The sequence below is a fragment of the Psittacula echo genome (genome assembly GCF_963264785.1).
Source record: "Psittacula echo genome assembly, chromosome: 4".
Taxonomy (NCBI): Eukaryota; Metazoa; Chordata; class Aves; order Psittaciformes; family Psittacidae; genus Psittacula; species Psittacula echo.
This window is the reverse complement of record NC_137738.1, coordinates 102,024,598-102,044,162: the sequence shown is the minus strand read 5'-3', so window position 1 is coordinate 102,044,162 and position 19,565 is coordinate 102,024,598. Positions and strand designations below refer to the sequence as shown.

Here is a 19,565-nt window from a genome sequence, read left to right as displayed (position 1 = left end):
AACTCAAGGGAGTTTTATGTACAATTTCCACTGGTTCTCATGTCAAACCCACTAGAAGTCCGAATCTAGAGAAGCTTCCTATGGATTGGTGTGATATATGGAAAAAAAAAAAAGACAACTTGCAAATCACTCTGTATTTATTACATGTAATACCCAGATGTCTCAGATGTTGTAGACATTTCTTCTTTGTGCTATATGCAAATAGAAAGGTAAATCAAGGCATTTTTGTGAGAAAAGAGGTTGGGAAGGTGTGTATATATTAATACAATTAGTGAAAACAGAAATTCTTGTAAAATTGCTTGTCTTTCCTTATGCAGGTACAGGAATCAGTTCAGTGCACGAAAAGTCCCTAGAAAAGGAAGAATTATGCCAAAGACTTAAGGAACAACTAGATGCCCTTGAGAAAGAAACTGCTTCTAAACTTGCTGAAATGGATGCCTTTAACAGTCAGCTTAAGGTACATGGATTATCTAAATACTTAGCCTTAAGTTTCTTTTATTTTTCCATCCAATCACACAAATTGGTGGCAGTCTTACCAGGCTTCCAAAAAGCTTTCCCCAGCTTCCAGTGTGAAATAAGAATTACCAAAGAACTTGGAGTAAATAATGCAATAAAAATGTACTTAGAACTATTGCTAACATACTAAAATATGAACCTCTTGCTAATCATCGCTTTGCATGAATCAACTTTGCTCACTCTCAACTTGTGCCTTCGAGAATACCTTTTGATGTAAACATTATGTTTTTCAGGCCTTTGCAAATTCTGTTCTTATAGTACTGTGGTTATATTGGCTAATGTTTTTGAATTGTGGACCGAACACTAAACTTTTATTGAACGTAGTACATGGTTTCATAGTGCATTGTACAGCTTAAGGTAGCAGACTAAGGTGTTGTCCTAAAAGTAAGCATAGGCCTCTTATTTGTGTATAAGGTAAGAAATACAGACCGCTAGACTTGAAGGTTTTTTTGTTCCAGAGGCAACTCTTGACTTGTCTAAAATGGGGTACAACTCTCAGGCAGGGCAGCATGCATCCACTTAACTTTACGTGCCAGCTTACTCCTGGTGGCACTGATGTGAACTTTATTCATAAGTTATGGATTTATGCTTGGTGAGTATGAAGGCTCTGCACTCTCCAAAGAGAACACCAAGAAAAATTCATAAACTTTTAAGGAGTTTCTTTTCTTTTTAAAAAATGGCTAAATGTAACATGCTTTTTTAGTTACTTGTTTATTGCATGGCTTGCTGTGTTCAGTGGCTGCTTCCACAATTCAGTCATCCCTAAAATATGTTTTCAAAATACAGTGCAAAGATTAATTGGCTTTTTATCTGCCTTATCTTACAGTGTGAGAATATGGATGATTCTGTTCTTCAGTGCCTTTTGTCTCTGCTAAGCTGTCTCAACAACCTCTTCCTCTTACTTAAGGTTATTTTCTAATCTTTGGCTTTTTTGATTTTTAATTATTTCGCAACTTTGCTCTGCTTACCCTTTCTGTTTGGATGTATAACTTCTATTAAATACATTTTCCTAAAAGATAATTGATAGGCACTTTGTGTTTCTGCTAGCTTTTACGTCCTCTTAAAAACTTTTCTTACCTGCTTAGAAATCCAAACTACAAAATACAAATAGCCATTTTATTTCTTAATAGACTATGTTCACTAGTTTACTTTACACAGGTATTTTTCTTTTTAGTTCAGGTAACATTAACAAAAAAATTACTGTCTTAGATGGAAACGGTGTCTCTTCCACTTTTCCATCTGTTGCTCTCTACCTATTCCATACATCTTAAACCGTGTATCAGGTTATATGAATTCTAGTCCAAGTTCAAAAGTCTAGAAATAGCATCAGTATCCAGAATATGATGCAGCAAGCGCAATGCTATTAAACCTGCAGATTAACCCCGTACTAAACCCTACTTGCTGTTTTTCCTCAACACTGCTTTTGCCTGCCAGGGTTAGAAATCTGACTTTGAGAATGATTTATGAGAAAAAAAAAATAATCAGAATTGCTTAGTGACCTTTCCATTTTGGGTTATTCTGTCCTGAAATCGAAGATCTGAGAGTTTTTATGATGCACGTTTATTTCCACAGTGGTCCTCAAATTCTATGCAAAATTAGAAATATTGTCATCTGAATGTGTTTGGGGAAAAATTGTGGTCAATTGCTTGATTTAGTTTGTTGCTGCAAAAGCTTTCACTTTCATCTTGCCCTTTTCATATAAATTGCGCTGTATCTCTTAGGCAGCGTGAGTGGTAGAGGTGCATATGTTAGTGGGAATAGATTATTCTTAATTGCTTTATTTGCGTTTATGAGATCAGATATGAAAAGTCAGGGTATACGTGTTGCATTTTTCAGTGTGTATCTGTAGGATTCCTAAGAAAAAAATAATGTAGCATCTTACAGATGTTCTGTAACATGGTGAGGTACAATCTAAAGTAATTCTATTAATATTGACTTTTTCTGTGAATCTGATTATCCCAAAGATTCATGCTGATTTTTGTGCTGTGAAAAAGTTTGTTATCAGAGGGAAATGGAATAGGACTTGAAGGATGTGTTTAAAAGAGAAAAATTGTGAAGTTTACAAATGCAGGGAAACTCCAGTCTGAGTTATTGTCTTTAGGCTATGGCTTCCCACAGGGGTAAGTCTGCTGGATATTTCTATAAAGTTTTACTGATTTAAACAGGGGACTGATTCTTCAGGAAGCATCACAAAGGGGAACACCCTACAGAAGGGATGCATTCTCACGTTTATGGTATTGTGTTGGTTTTCAGTTGAAGTCTGACTCCTATTGCTTATTTAAAATATGCTTCACTGCCTTCTGTGCCCTTAGATAATGTTGTGTTTGAGCACTCAGTTTTATATCTTTCCTTCTCTTCTGTTATATTTGCTGTTTCCAGCAGGTGTATGACTGGAAGGGCTCTTTGAAAGCCAAAGTTATATCAAAGGCTTTGCAAACCTGCTATCTACTTTTATACTTCTGTTGATTTGACTTTTCTTTACAGTGACCTCCAGGGACTATTAATATTACATTGTCCATTTGTATTAAAACTTTGTTCACAAAACGTTAAAATGCCTGAAGCCTTTTCTTGCAAGATTGGCTTTGTTCCTTTTGATGTACTTCATTGCATTTCCTCCCTAGGACCTGAGAGAAAGTTACAGCACACAGCAATTAGCCTTGGAGCAACTCCACAGGATCAAACAGGACAAAATAAGAGAGGTAGAAAAAAGAAGAGCTGAACTTGCACAGAAAAAGCGACTGGAAGATGAGGCTGCAAGGTACCATGTCTGAATGTATCAGTGTTGCAGTTTTTAAAGCAAAATAACGCTGTGGTGACTTTTAAGATGCTGATTGTGTTAAATGAGAGATCTAATCAGTAAAAATACATCCTACTGAGTTCCCTTAAAGAAAATGTTTTAGAATGGTTTGAATTTACTCTTTCCAATCTGTTTTTATCTTCTTCTTATAAAAAACCTAAAACTTATAATTCAGTTTTGATGCATAAATAAACCAATTAGTCACTTTGCTATTAAGGTTTCTTCTTCTTTAATAATCCTCACACATTTAAAATGCCTCATACATTGTGACTTGTTTTGCTAGCCTCTGAACATCCCTTCTGACTGAGCAGTTAATAGGCTTTTGTTATGTATATCTGGACTGTTGTGAGATTGATACTTAAGACAAAACGAAGGTAATTGACTGCTTAATTCTTATGTTAATCTTAAAAGCTGGATGACTGATTGAGCTTTGATTTTTAAATTTGGTTCCTTTTTTTAGGAGAACAATAAAAAATAAATTAAAATAATAAAATAAAAATAAAAAATAAAATAAAATAAAAATAAAAATAAATTAAAATAAATAAATAAATTAAAATAAATAAATTAGGAGGACAATAAGGAAATTCAAACATGTTTTTGAGAGGATCATACCTTCACCTATATGATGCTAGTTTTGTTCAGTCCAGCCTTGTTTCAAGCACTCAAACTTCTACTGTCCTCAGCTCCTGGTTTCACATGGTCTTGTTACCAACTGGTTTCATTTTCTTTTGTTTCACTGATTAAGAAACCATAGTTTCTAGGGTTCGATTCCGGCTGTCTTAAAATGTCAGTCTGTTTTTCCTCTCTCCCAGCCTTCTGCTATCAGCTACTTGGTTTGGGTTTAGCATCCCTAGATTGAAACGGTGCCAGAGAGGGTGGATGGGTATTCTTAGTGAGCGGTCCTCAGCTTAAAATTGCTTTGATGTACTAGTTTTGACTTCTCATTCAGAGAATTGCTGTGTTTTCTCTTTTTAATTTGAGAGAGATTTTCAGTGGTACGTATTTGCTTTGACTGTTTTTAATGAAGTAAAGCTAGTGACCTTGTAGTATATGGAATTCATGGCCTCAACTCAAGACAGCATTTTTCTACAACAGTGTGGTGGAGTTTCATAACACTTGTGACAGTCCCTTTAAGAGGATCCATATACTGTATGTATAGGAATATCCCGTTAAGGGTTAGGTCTGCACTTTTCAGAGGAAAGATCTTGACAGCTAAAATACAATGGTTTTCAAGCATGTTGAATTGGGTAATAACTTTGGAGAGATGAGGCACAGGATAAAATCTGAATAATTTCAGAGAATACAGTCAGTTTTCGAGATTCTGTCTGCTGAAGAGTGTGGCTGTTGGTGAGGATAAGTGTATTGAATGGATTACAACTGTCAAAGGCAAAAAAATAAAGCAGCAAAGATCAATAGTCAAAGGCTATTTTAGCTGTGTGTACCAGAATAAGTTACTAATTTTTGTTACTAATCTGTTTGGAAATCATAGTTCATGGAATTATAGAGTGGCTTGGATTGGAAAGGACCTTAAAGCTCATCTAGTTCCACCCCCCCTGCCACGGGCAGGGACGCCTTCCACTAGACCAGGTTGCTCCAAGCCCTGTCCAACCTGGCCTCGAACACTGCTGGGGATGGGGCAGCCACAGCTTCTCTGGGCAACCTGTGCCAGTGCCTCACCACCCTCACAGGGAATTCTGCCGAATATCTAATCTAAATCTCCCCTTTTTCAGTTTAAATCCATTCCCCCTTGTCCTGTCACTACAATCCAATAATGAGATACAGATACTACCTTGGTGGACAGCTTAAAACCACCTTTGTTCAATTAACAGATCATTTCTTCCACATCAGGATATAGGTGAGCAGAAGTGTTTTTGGAAGCACTGCACAAGTGCACACATGCCAGTGTTTTTATGCCAAGAATTTTAATCCCTTTGTTATTTATATGTGAAGTATAGTGGCACTCATGATAAGACAAAGCATGGTCTCCTGCGGAGCAGCTTATCGCCCTGAGAGGAGAGTGATCAATGTCATAGACTCAGTTTTACTGACAAATGCAGTCAATTACTCTATGAACACAGTCTCATTCATTTTTATCTGAATGTTCTCCTGTGTCTTTCAGGAAAGCAAAACGGGAGAAGGAGAACAGATGGCAGGAAAACATCCGAAGGGAGGAGGAAGAGAAAAAGAAGCGATTGGAGGAAGAACGAATGCAGGAGAAAGTTCAAGAAAAGCTGAAAGCTGAAGAAGCAGTTGCTCTGATGAGGGAAAGGGAAAATAAACAACAGTTTTATGCAGAGGAAGAGAAAAATAGGCAAACTGCAATCTTGAGGGAGACAGAACAGCAAAGGCAGAGGCAACTGGAAGAAGATAAAAGAAAGCAAGAACAAATTGCAAGAGAGGCTGAGGAGAGGCGTAAGCAGAATGAAGAAATAAAGAAGATAAAAGAAGTGACCAACTCTCAAGAGATGGAGAAACACACTTCTAAATTAAATATAACTGAGAAGTTTGCAGATCTCTTGAAAGCAACAGAGGGTAAAAGTCTTAAGCCACCCTGGAAAAATGAAGGTAATCTTAGTCTGTTAGATTTTTGTTTTAATGGTTCTCATTTTCCTGAGCAGTTTGTAGTAGTATTATCAATGTGACATTATGGCAGGCTTATTGTCTAAAATATTATTTAAAAAAAAGAAACAATGTTTAATGTCTTTAGTTTGTTTTAAATTATCCTGTTAACTTAGGTGCTGAAAACTCATAGAAGTAACCTGTGACTGATTACAAATCTTCCAGTGATCCTGGTCGATAAATCACAGATGCTGGAAGCAGTAAAAGGACCTAACTGTGGTTGTGGACTTTGAAAAATAGTGGTTTAACAGTATTTTTGCTAAAGGCAGTTTTGATTAGTTCCATCTTTCATTAGTTCTTGTCAGTTTTTATTAGCCACCTTTATCACTGAGTTCAGCAAGAACCAAATTAGGGCAGTGCTGGAGGATATTTGCACGCTTCAGCTATACCTTGTAAAACATCAGCAGGTGTCAATCACAGACTTGGAGAACAGAGGTACAAAGAAACTAGAACTGATATTTTGCTCTTGTAGGTTTCTAAGTAAAACCTTTATACATGCTGCTGAACCCTTACTGTTTCAACAATGGTATCTTTTCAACTTGGATAATTATAGTTGTGTTAAATGCTACTATAGTAAAGCAGTGGGTTAGCCAGAGCAGTTTGGCAAGGAAAGATGAGAAGATAAAGATACAATTTTTTTGCTTCAGAAGACAGTGCATTTTAGTGCCTGTGTTACATTGACACTGATTTGCATGTTGAAGTCTTGCACTTAATGTATCCCATTGGCCTGCTGTAGTTGGTCATCTCCTTCGATACTTGCCTGGGGGCAAGAACCGTTCTCTTCTTGTACTCATACCTGTTGCTTAGAATGATGGGGCTTCAACTAAGCGCATGTCTTTTAGCTGAGTTAAAATGATAACTAATTTTCTTACCCTTTCAGGCACTGCATTTAGTGTCTCAGAGTCTGGGAATTCAGTTGCCTTGGTAAATTACAGAGCTTTATATCCATTTGAAGCAAGGAATCATGATGAGATGAGCTTTAATACTGGGGATATAATTCAGGTAAGATTTGCCATTCACATTTAACTTGCAGAAATCCCACCCCCTTACTCCTCCTTGAGATACACAAGGTCTTACGTGTCAAAAGCATTACATTGGCACATTTTAAAGCTTACTCAAAATTTAAATTTGATTGCTTTTTCTTAAACAAGTAAAATTAATGTTAATTCAGCCAAAATCTTTCTTTGGATTTTACATATCCTAGATGTGTTGAGATTCTGTTTAAAATAACAATAGCGAATGGTAAATGTAAACTTTCCAAAATTAGTAGATCAGGAACGTTGAAAAAGTTGTTGCAGTTTATTGTAAATTTATAGGTTGGCCTTTAAATGTCTGCTTGAAATATGAACATAGTATGTAGAGGCATGAATTAGTAATTAATGCATTTGAATTAAAATAAAAGTAGTTATTTAACAAGTAGATGTGAAAAGTTCTTCTGAATCTTAACACTGTTTTCTGATGTATTGTTAACATTGACTTCTGCCTCTTGTTGGCTGGTCCTTTATGCATATTCCCTCAGGCAGACATATACAGTAGTTTATTTTGTGTCCAGTCTTTGTAGCACTTTTCTGGATTCATCTGAATATGCCATCTGTAATATTACTGCAGGACTATAAGACTGGAAACGTCTTCTAACATCTCAGCTGAAATGTGTTATTTTTTACAATGAGGGTGGCAAAATACTGGAACAGGTTGCCCGAAGAGATGGTAGATGTGCCATCCCTGGAGACACTGAAGGCCAGGATGGGTGTGATTTTGGCCAACCTGGTCTAGTTGAAGATGTCCCTGCTCATTACAGCAGGGTTGGACTACATGACCTTTGAAGGTCCCTTCCCAACCCAAACTGTTCTGTGATTCTATGATACTGTGTAATTATATTACTTGTCAGCATACACAGTTTTGAAAGCATGTGCCTTCAGGTGGACTTGTGAAAACTGATTTACAACCATGGGAGTACAATTAACATAATATGTATCTAATACATAAGTATGTATGGTTCCTCCTCATTTAGACTATAAGCGATATATGTAGGTGATGAGGGAGAATTTACAAAGCAATGTAGTACGAATTATTAAAACTCTGAAGTATTAGCCTTCAGTTTGATGGTGTTAAATCATTTATTTGCATTTTTTTTCTATACCAGTGAAGCATAGAAGGGGAACAAGAAAAGAAGGTTTTGTTTTGGCTTCCTTCTCAGATATAACTGTGTCGTTTAACTACTGGTAACTTATTTCACAAATAGTCTAGCAGCTGCCGCCTCCTCCTCTTACCTCAATCCTCAACTGAGCTAACTAGCTGATAGTATTTGATGAGCTGGTAATTTTTAGCTAATTTTGATGAATTTGCTAATTTGTAGCATAGTGGAGGCTTCAATATTGCTATGAATGTTTAGAGATGCTATATACTTAATCATATAGTAAATAACAGAATTTTTTGATGTATTCTGAATGTAGTCAAATGGCAGTTAATTGTATCTGTAAGCAGAACTGCAGCAGTTGGTTTCATGCACTGCTGGGCTTGCCAGCTGCTGCCTCTTGGCTGTGCATTTGACAAAACACAACACAAGCCATCATCATTCCTGGCAAGGCAGAGCGGCTCCAGGTGTAGTACATGATCCCCAGTGTGCAGGTTTGGGATCTGTTTGAAGGAATATGTCTTTGAGGCCTGTCTCTACCTGACTCTTAAGTCATTGCAATTGTTGCATTGCATCACCCTGTTCCTTGAACAGGGCAAAATCAGCTCCATTCTGGAAGGGAGGAGAATGAAAATGCTGATCCAGTATGAGTGCTGCTCATGCTGTTCAGTTCAGACTGCTAGTAGGTGCTGTCACTGTGATTAAAGGATACCCTTTTTGCTTCATGCTGCTGTGTTTTCTTTGTATTTATCCGCCTGTACATAGGTTGATGAAAAAAATGTGGGAGAGCCTGGTTGGCTTTATGGGAGTTTTCAAGGACATTTTGGTTGGTTTCCATGCAATTATGTAGAAAAAATACCAGAAGGAGAAAAATCGTTATCTCCTAAGAAGGCCTTACTTCCTCCCATAGTATCTTTATCTACTACCTCAGCTGCTTCAGAGTGAGTTTTTGTTACGTTTGTGTTCAAGTCACTTTTTCTAAATTTAGCAAAGACATAATGTGCTGTATAGTTTTATTTGGTGATTTGGGGGTTTTTATTGTTGTTTTGGGTTTTGGTGGGTATTGTTGGTTTGGTTTGGTTTTGGTTTCAATATAAATGCAGAAAACTTACTGAGGAACCTACCTGAAAGTCTTGTATTTGACAGTCTGCTTCACAATGTGTAGAATGTGTTTTATATATGTTAAAAAAATATTATTCTGCTTGAGGTGCCTTTAAAATAGAAATTGTAATGTGTTCAATATGCCTGTATTCAATTTTCAGACCACTTTCACCAGGTAAATCTGCAGAAGAATCTGACTACCAAAACATCCCTTTTTCTAGCCTGAATGTTAATACAGCATGGCAACAGAAATCAGCTTTCACTCGCACTGTGTCCCCTGGATCTGTTTCACCCATTCATGGACAGGTATATTGTGTGAGAGTGGAGAACTTGCTGTATTTTAGATTCATGTTAATGAAACTAATTTAAAGAAAAAACAGTCCAAAACACAACTTTTCTAATACAGGGAGCCCTGAACAGGCTAGACGATAAAGAAGCTAGTCTGAATGTTCCACTAGTGTGCTTTGACATAATTCCGTATGTTTCCAGGGACCACTGAGCAAAAAGGCATACTGTTTCATAATTCTAAAAATAATTTTCACCTGTAATGGGACACACAAGATATTTCTAACAAATAAGAAATAGAATTGAGAGATTTTTCCTCGATTAGCAGCTTGTACACATCAAGCCCTCACTTGCTTAAACTTCAGTAAAGAATACATCAATGTTTGCTTTTTAGTGCTTGCACCAGTTTGGGGTAGTGTGGTCGATCAACATCTCCCCTTGTGTCTTAACAGGGGCAGCCTGTTGAGAACCTAAAAGCACAAGCACTTTGCTCTTGGACTGCAAAAAAAGATAACCACTTGAATTTCTCAAAAAATGATATCATTACTGTCCTGGAGCAGCAGGAAAACTGGTGGTTTGGAGAGGTACATGGAGGAAGGGGTTGGTTTCCAAAATCGTATGTCAAGCTTTTACCTGGGAGCGAAATCAAGAAAGAGGAGTAAGTGCAACTTTTATTTTTTGTTTGATTCAACTGTTCACAAAAAGAGGCGGTTTAGAGTGCAAAATTCTTGCAGTGCTTTAAAGTGCAGAATTATAAATACCATTTACAGTTTAAACCATGCCACTTCAAGCTTTTATTGTTTCATTCTGGCAGGCCAAGTAATGCTGGGCTCACTGCTGTGTAAATAGAGAGTCTTCAAGGCTGAGGGCTGTGAAAAATTAGTGGTGTTTGATTATTCCTCAAGTGCCAGACTTTGTTTTGGTTCATTACTGAGTCGGCTCTCTTGCAGTGTAGCTACGATCTGCCTCTGAAGGTGTCAGTTTTTAAGTGACCTACAAATAGTTGTAATCTTGTATATCTTGCAGAAATAGTGTGTTTTTCTTTACTTGAAAAGATGTTTGTATCTATTCTAATGCTGCGGGGCAACTGTTCAGGTAGCAATTCAAAGTCAGGTAACTGCTGAGGGATAGCTGCACCATTGTGTGTGAATTGTTCTTTTCATGTGTTATAATGAAACTTCTTAGAAATTCTGTAGAATGAGAGAATTTAGACAAAATCTTGAATTTGTTCTTCTTTTGAATAGCATAATTTGCAGATATATATTCTCATCTTTCATCACATTTCCCTATTTTTTTTAAGTGGTATGCCTTGTATGACATTTATCTTAAATATCAGTAGTATCTGTCACTGTTTGACGGTTGTCTTTGCAGTTAATTCAGAGGCAGTACCAGCTTTGAGAGAATCAAAGTCTTACCTTAATAGAGAGATCTGGTCTTGATCAGCCTTATAGTTACACAAACCTTTGCTTCTTTCTGCAGACCAGAAGCTATTTATGCGGCTGTAAACAAAAAGCCTAATAGGCAGTCTTACACAGCAGGAGAGGGTAAGACAGCATGAAATATGCTACTTAATGATACAGTCTGGTTTTCCTTCGTGGCATGTGAATAAGCTTAAATATGTGATGGGTTGCTGAGCAGGCCTTAATGCTTGTCCAAAAGAAACAGTGCAAATGTTGATTTACTGATACGAGATTTGTAAAAGAGGAATGTAAGTAAAGCTTATAACTAATTCAGGTTGAGCATAGGCTTGGGTTTTTCTTTTGTTTTTATGACTACTTAAGCATTAATTTATTTCTGAAAACTTAAATATGTCTCATACCCATGAGTTCTTTTCCTGTTGTTCTCTACTGTGTTATGCTATACCATAGAGACATCAGAAGGGAGTTTTAGTCTCCCGAGTGTGGATTGTCTGCTTTTAATCAGTAGGGAGTATATAAATATTACTAGAGAAAAATTTGTGGGAAGCACTTTCTAAGCTTTTTAATCTAGTGTCTCTCCATGCTTCACCAGTTATATTTTAATTTCACTTTTGTTTTCATTTTTGCTGTGTTAGATAAGAATGCTTTTAATCAGGTTTAGGTGTGGAATGTACATGCCTGCTGTGAAACAGAGGGAGGCTGGAATGTTTAATGCAGGAGATGAGTTTTCAAGCTGTGGTGTACAAGCCACTGCTGATCTGTGGGATGATGGCAAAGTAGTAACTCTTACTGTGCCAAATTAATACGAAGTTGTGTACCTGTAATTCAAAGCTGTAAGCATGAGGTGAGATGTGATTACAATCAAGCAAGTAGCTAGGTTGATTCAAAGACTTGTGAAGACATGATCCATGTTGTGAACATACTGATTAACACTGATATCAAAGGTACCTTTACTTGCATCTGATTTACTTTTATCCTCCTATCTGAAACTGTTGTCTCCTTCTTTGTATGTGCTGTTTGCACAGAGTATGTTGCACTCTATTCATATTCAAGCTCTGAGCCTGGTGACTTGACGTTCACGGAAGGTGAGGAAATCCTAGTGACCCAGAAGGAAGGGGAATGGTGGACTGGGAGCATTGACAGCAGAACTGGAATCTTCCCCTCCAATTATGTCAGACCAAAGGATCAAGAAGTGAGTTTGAATTCTGACAGTTACATTGAGTACAGGCTCAAAATTAAAATCTCCACATGTTTTTCTGTCCACATGCTTAAAGTTGATGTAAACTCTGCTGGTTTTATTGCGCATTAAAAGTTGATTTTTATGTCTTTTTAGGCTTCTAGTAATGCTGGCAAAACTGGAACTATAAATAAGAAACCAGGTAAGTGTGTGATAACTTTTTAACATTTAGGACTGTTTCCTGACTGTGAGCATTTAGGTTCATAGCAGTGTTTTAATGGTGGGTTATGTTCTTAGCTGCAAGATATGTACCAGGATATTTCTATGTATCTAGCTCTTACTGTAATGAAAATGCAGTTAATATATTTTCTTGCTAACAAGTGCAATTCATGTATTATCTTTTCAGAAATTGCTCAGGTTACTACTGCCTATGCTGCATCAGGAACTGAGCAGCTTAGTCTTGCTCCAGGACAGCTAATACTTATTCTGAAGAAAAACGCTAGTGGATGGTGGCAAGGAGAGTTGCAGGTAGTTATTGAAGAAGAAATAATTGTGACTTCGTGAATGGCAAGGAGGAGATCTTGGCTTTAATTTGAGAAAACAGCTAAGTATAGTGTTCTAAAAGCTGGCTAGAAATCATAAGTATGGTATAAACCAGATTTAGGGGGGGAAAAAGGTTTTTATTTAAACCTTGGGTTGCTGGGGGTTCTTGTTTGTTGCTTTGGGGTGGGCTTTTTGGTCACAGAAAACAGTAAAGCTGTCAATGAATGTGTGCTTGAGATGGGGAAGAGAGTTGTTGACTGTTAATAAATTGGTTAGGATTTAATTGGTAAAACATTACATTGTAAAATTATTCTAATGAAAGAACTGGAAATCTTGGAAGTTGGAGTTGGGAGCTAGTTTATTGCAAAGGTTAGTGATCCCACTTTTCTTCTTTTCCCACCTAGTGATGAATTTCTAGTCCTAGGTGTTGAGGATACTGTTACATGACGTTCTTCTTAAATCATAGTTCATATTTTGACTTTTGGAGCCCTATGAATCTTGTGTGTAATAGCCTTCATCTTTGCAACCAATGCAAAAAGTTTAATCATGATCTTATAATGTCTTTTGTTACCCGTTTGCTGAATCTGCACCATTACCCTGAATTTAAACATGTTACTTCCAGTAATGAATGCTATTTCCAGTTACTGGGATTGAACATTCAGTACAATAGAATGTCCTGTCCTCTTAATATCAGTTTGTTGGCCTTTGCCAAGGTATTCTACAGCCGCACACACTCTTGTTTTGAGCGAATACTCTTGTTAACACCCATCTTCCCTCTCCCACAGTTAGACAGGGCTGATACAACCCTTCGGCATCAGTTTTTAAAACAAGCCTGCTTTACAGGTACAGGAGGAGAGATTACAGTGAGTAAGTCAAGAAATTGCTGCACTGAGTTTCGATGGATTAACAGCAGTGGAAAGCTTACTCAGAGCGTGTACAAATACATGAATAGTTTGTATTTGAAGAAAAGTAAGCCCAGTGCTTGTTCAGGAAGAAGCCTCAAAGTATAAAAAGACAATTAAATAAAAAAGTGGGAGAAGGGAAACTGCGATCTCTGATTGTCAATTCTTGATAGTTTGAGGGGTTTTTTTTTGTTTTGTTGTAGTAGACCTCAGTTTGCAGTTAGGTGTTTCTAAAATCTGTGCTCGCTTTTACATCCAGATTTGTGTGTATGTGCATACTCTGAAGTATATTTATTTCTTCAGTGTGTGCAGAGATCATTTTTACCTATGGGACTAAAAAAGAAAACACTGCAAAATAAAAATCTTCTCCAAGTCTCACATGGTGCAGTAGGTAGGAAGTGATATCGAATACTTAAGTCAGGATTTTCAAATGTAGCTTATGGTAATTGTTACCTCTGTTGTGGATATCTCCTCGGAGACTCCTGGCACAATGCGCAAGTGGAATGTTTGTAGAGCAGATTTTGAGCCACACAGTTAAATTATATACTGAAATCATTAGCTGCACTTGAAAATACAGGATGAACACAGTTGCTAGAATATATTAGGGTGCAGCTTTATTTTAATTGGATTGTTTTATCCTTAAGCAGATTTTTTTTTTTTTGCTTTTGAGGTCTGTTTAGTATTTTATTGGTGTTTGGAATCCTGACTTTTTGTCTTGTGTTGGCATAACTGTGTGACTTATTTGTTGCGTTTTTCCCAATCTATAGACTATTTCGTTTCTTAATTGTGTACTGACCATTTTAAACATTTACAGGCAAGAGGGAAAAAGAGACAGAAAGGATGGTTCCCTGCCAGCCATGTGAAATTACTGGGTCTGAGCAGTGAAAGAACCACATCTGCTGCTCCCTCAGGTAAAAAAAAGAAAACAAACAACCAAAGAAAGACTTCATATTTAATTTAGAGTATTTAATGTAACTGCTTCAGTTGTTCTGCTCCTAGTCTGAATTACGTAACTAGCATAATACCGTATTTAATGGCCTATGGTGGGTTAACCCTGTCTGGACACCAGGTGCCCACCAAAGCCACTCTGTCACAGACCTCCTCAGCTGAACAGGGGCCATAAAATATAGCAAAAGGCTCATGGGTTGAGATAAGGACAGGGAGAAGACCACTCAGCATTAATATGGGCAAAACAGACTTGACTTGGGAGAATTAGTTTAATTTATTACCAGTACAATCAGAGCACGGTAATGAGAAATCAAACCAAATCTTAAAACACCTTCACCTCACTCTGCCCTTCATTTGGGCTCAAAAGGACTCCTTAATTGTCTTACCTCCCACCTCCCAGCATGCAGGGGAATGCAGAATTCACATGTTGTTTCTGCTGATCCTTCCTCCTCACACTCTTCCCCTGCTCCAGCATGGGCTTCCACTCACAGGAGACAATCCTCCATGAACTTCTCCAATGTGAGTCCTTCCCACAGGCTGCAGTTCTTCATTAACTGCTCCAGTGTGGGTTCCCCCACAGGATCACAAGTCCTGCAGCAAACCTTATCCAGTGTGAGCTCCTCAATCCACTGGCCATAGGTCCTGCCAGGAGCCTGCACCAGCATGGGCTTTCCACGGGATCACAGCCTCCTTTGGGCATCCCTCTGCTCCAGTGTGGGGTCCTCCATGGGGTGCAGGTGGAGATATGCTCCACTGTGGTCTTCCATGGGCTGCAAGGGCACAGCCTGCCTCATCATGGGCTGCACCATGGGCTGCAAGGGTATCTCTGACCCAACACCTGGAGCACCTCCTCCGCTCCTTCCTCACTGACGGTGTCACAGAGCTGGTGCTCTCACATATCCTCACTCCTCTCTCCAGCTGCAGTTGCTCCTGAGCAGTAACTTTCTCCCCTTCTTAAATACGTTATCCCAGAGACGCTGCCACCGTCACTGATGGGTTCAGCCTTGGCCAGCGGTGAGTCCATCTTGGAGCCGCTGGCACTCACTCTGTCAGATGTGAGAGAAGCTTCCAGCAGCTTCTCACAGAAGCCACTCCTGTAGCCCCTCTGCTACCAGAACCTTGCCATCCAAACCCAGTACATAGCTGTATCTGGTTGTAGTGTCACTTTGGAAGGTATAGTCCTAGTTAGAACTTGGATCTTTTGACAGACTTGACCATTCAGCTGTTACCTGTGTCCAACAAAGGTAAAATCTCACAACTTCTTAATCAAAACAGTTCTTCATAGGGTCCCTTCCTAGCATATACTGTTCTCTACATACCTTACAACAGAAACTCTTGTCATACAAAGAAGTTTATATCCAGAAATCTGTGAGAATGAGCAGTCCATCTTCTATGGCAAGAGCTTTCTAGTTTTGCAGGGTGCACTGGAGAGCCATACTGTTCTCATATGGAAACTCCTTATTCAAAAATCTTACAGAAAACTAACAATCCTTGACAAAACACCTTGCAATTACAGGTACTGCTCCTTCCAGGGAAGGAGACTGAGCAGCAAATTTCCACTAGATTTTTCCATTTGAACGGCCAGGTAGAAATGAGATTATTTCACAGAAAATGAGCTTTTTTGGTTCTACATGCTTAAATTGTGCTGTTCTCCACAGCTATGACTTGCTTATACAACAGCTTCTGGGTATTACTGGACAAAACTTCACTTCAAATAAACTAGCACCTCATAATTAACTAAAGCACATTTCCTCTTCCTTTGCTACATTTTTTTCGCACAAGTATCAGGTGTCAGATAATCAAATTCACTTCCTTTTCCAAGACAGTAAAAGAGATAGGAGCATGCTTGATTTTATTTTATGATGTTTAGAAGTGGATTTGGCTGTATGCTATACTAACTGAATCCATTTGCTACATAAGTGCATAGGTGTATAAAGTAGAACTAAAGATTACTGCCTGGCCCAATTGGAAAGAAAAGAGAGGTTAGTTCCACATCAAGATCAGATCATGTAGCACTTTTCTTATGTAACAGTGTATGTGAAATTGTTGTTTCTTTCCTATGGTTATGTAAAGCACTGAAAAAACAGTGTTGATACTTGTGTAACTATTCTGGTATTTTGTTTTTTTCTTCACAGTGTGTCAAGTGATAGCTATGTACGATTACATGGCAAACAATGAAGATGAACTCAGTTTCTCCAAAGGGCAGCTTATCAATGTACTGAACAAAGATGATGCTGACTGGTGGCAAGGAGAAATCAGCGGTGTGACGGGTCTCTTCCCCTCAAACTATGTGAAGATGACCACAGATTGTGATCCAAGTCAGCAGTGTAAGCAAATTCTATTCATTTTATTACCTTATTTCAAAGGTGCATTGTTATTGTTCTTTGTGTTTGGAATTTGGAGTTCCAGGCATCAGCAGAATTTCTTGGTACTTTAAATACTCTTTCTTTAAATAATTTTAGTACAGTACTAAGTACTTCAAATATTTTTCTATTTAACCTACAAACAACCATCACATTACCAACCAGCCAAGGGGTGGTAGTAAGAGTGCTCAGGTGAGCTAAAAATGCCAAATTTCATAAATGTTCCCCTTCCAGTAAAGATGCTGATGTTTGATAACTGATAGAGACTGGGAATGGGTACAGGCATTCTATGCTCCACTATAGAACTTGCTCGAGTTTTATAAAACAAGAAGAAGTGTCTGCTGTAGTCATCTGTAACTTAGAGTTAAAGGAAGTTACTAAACAATCAGTTAAGTAAAAGTAACCATAGAAAGGGTAGGAAAAAGATTCTAGCATTACCAAATGATCTATCCTATGGTAAATATGCTTGTCCTGGTTCCCAGCAATCCAGCTCTCATCCAGTGCTGAGAAACAAGATACACATAAAAACATAGGTTAAGCAGAAAATTATCAGCAGCAGGCTGAGAACTGAACGCTAGAATATGCACCTGCCTGACACTCAATTTTCTCTGCCCTTTTTGCACATGAACACAATAAAGGCTTCTGGTGACCCACGCACACGCACATCCCTTTTTTTTCCCCTTTCTTCCACCATTATTACTCCTTCAGCTTTTCATCCTGAGGCACTGTGATTAAACCAACTTTTATATCAGCCCATGCCACCAGTGGGTTTGGGAATATATCTTGATGCTCCTTTGACAGCCTTGTCCCTTCCCTTGCTGTTTTTTCCCTAGGCACCATTTGTAGTTTTCTCAGTATAAAGACACACATCCAGAAGTCTTAATAGTCTATAGGTAGCGTGTAGGACCAGTTTGCACTTAAGATTTGATCAACGTAGATGTGTTCTTACAGAAGAATTCACAAATGCTGTGATGAAGGTACCGCTTGGATAGGAAAGTTAAAATGTTTAACCTGGGTGGCTGTCGTGGTTTAAGCCCAGGCCGTAAATTAGAACCACGCAGTCTACTTCCCCCCCGCCACCTTTCTTCCCCCTCCTGGAGGGACAGGGAGGAGAATCGAAAGAATGCAACTCCCACGGGTTGAGATAAAAACAGTTTAGTAACTAAGGTATAACACAAATCACTACTGCTGCCACCAATAATAATAATGATAAAGGAAATAACAAGGGAAGAGAATACAACCGCTCACCGACCAGTACCTCGCCACTCACAAACCAAGACCGATACCGATACCTCCCCCCCCACCCAGCAGTGATCCAGCCCTTCCAGGTACTCTCAGTTCTACATCCCCGGGCATGACGTGCTGTGGTATGGAATACCTCTTTGGCTAGTTTGGGTCAGGTGTCCTGTCCCTGCTTCCTCCCAGCTTCCTCTCCTCTCTGGCAGAGCATGAGACTCACAAAGTCCTTGGTCAGGGTAAACATTCTGACCAGCAACTGAAAACATCGGCTTTATCAGTATTATTCCCAGGCCGAAAGTCAAAACCACAGCGCTGCACCAGCTACTAAGAAGGAGAAAAACTGACTGTTGCTGCTGAACCCAGGATAGTGGCTTGTTATGGTACCTGGATAGAATGCACGTTCTTGAGGTTTTAGCTATGTTACATCTGTGCCCGCATTTCTGGTAACACGTTGATTTATTTTGTTTTTTTCTATGTACTTTTTTTAATGCTTTTGGCCAGTGTGGCTGTGATAACAAAGACTTCTGCAGTTAGGCCTAATCAAAAGAATGTTAACTTCAGTCTATCTAAATCATTAAAATGATCCTTTGAAAGTGGTGGTGTTTTTTACAAAATCTCAGTTTTGAAGAAATTGTGTAAGCTAAACCCAGATGGGCTCTGGCATTTAGAGTCTGTCTGAGTGTTAAAACGTTCTGAGTTTTCAAAAGCTATGGAGATACTGGCTTATCACACCAGGTGTGTTGCCATATAGAGTAATGCGGCTGAAAGTGCTAAGTGCGAGGAGATTACATACACCACTCATTTTCAACAGAAGCAGTGCTGAGACCAAGTTGTAATTGGAAACCTTTGATATAATGGCTAGGTTTTTGTCATTATTTGCTGATATGTCTTTAGGCTGCTTCTCAGATCTCAAAGTTGTGGAGTAAAAATATTTCCATCCAAATCAAACTGTGCCTGTGTGAACAGAACTTTGCTTTGACAGTATATTGACAAAGGCCAGGCAGTGGCAGTCGGATGAGCCAATGTGCACCAGGTCATCCGTACTTGTTTGTTAAATTCTTGTCTAAGAAGTAGTCTGTTTGCTATGAAGCAAATCTGCTGGTGCTTAATTAAAAAAATCCTCCTATTGGTGAATGAAGAATACATTGAATTTCATACGTTTTAAATTCTCTGAGCATTTCACATGAGCTGACTTATGTATCAGCTTTGTGCTGGGATTTGCCACTCTCTTGTGATATTAAAACATACACATTTGAAAACTTCAGGGAAAGTCTTGCTTTAAGTCCAGAGCCTGCTCAAAACCAGCATGGCTTGTTAGCTCAAGCGCAGAGTTGTGCAAATATTGTTACACAGATTTCACCTGGGCTGCTTTGATATGGTGCAAAGTATGAGCCAGTAAGTTATGTTAGCAGTAAGCTAGTGCTGCACCACTCTTCCATAACCAGAGAGATATTTAAGTATGCACTGACTGAACTTTCAAACTTCCTTGGATTTCCTTAAAATATTTTCTGCTTGCTCTTAAA

General features: G+C 38.4%; 1 protein-coding gene across 8 annotated transcripts in view; it reads left to right on the top strand.

Moving 5' to 3' along the window:
- Window positions 1-19,565, top strand: part of ITSN2 (intersectin 2) — an 84,128-nt gene that overhangs the window by 44,503 nt on the left and 20,060 nt on the right. For all 8 annotated transcript variants that reach the window (XM_080616179.1, XM_080616180.1, XM_080616178.1 and 5 more), the window contains 13 exons: window positions 318-457; window positions 3,138-3,274; window positions 5,433-5,878; window positions 6,813-6,934; window positions 8,832-9,007; window positions 9,329-9,473; window positions 9,905-10,110; window positions 10,932-10,996; window positions 11,896-12,062; window positions 12,204-12,249; window positions 12,454-12,575; window positions 14,307-14,403; window positions 16,576-16,767. In XM_080616179.1, the coding sequence (XP_080472305.1) occupies window positions 318-457; window positions 3,138-3,274; window positions 5,433-5,878; window positions 6,813-6,934; window positions 8,832-9,007; window positions 9,329-9,473; window positions 9,905-10,110; window positions 10,932-10,996; window positions 11,896-12,062; window positions 12,204-12,249; window positions 12,454-12,575; window positions 14,307-14,403; window positions 16,576-16,767 (2,061 nt within the window). The remainder of the gene's footprint in view (window positions 1-317; window positions 458-3,137; window positions 3,275-5,432; window positions 5,879-6,812; window positions 6,935-8,831; window positions 9,008-9,328; window positions 9,474-9,904; window positions 10,111-10,931; window positions 10,997-11,895; window positions 12,063-12,203; window positions 12,250-12,453; window positions 12,576-14,306; window positions 14,404-16,575; window positions 16,768-19,565) is intronic.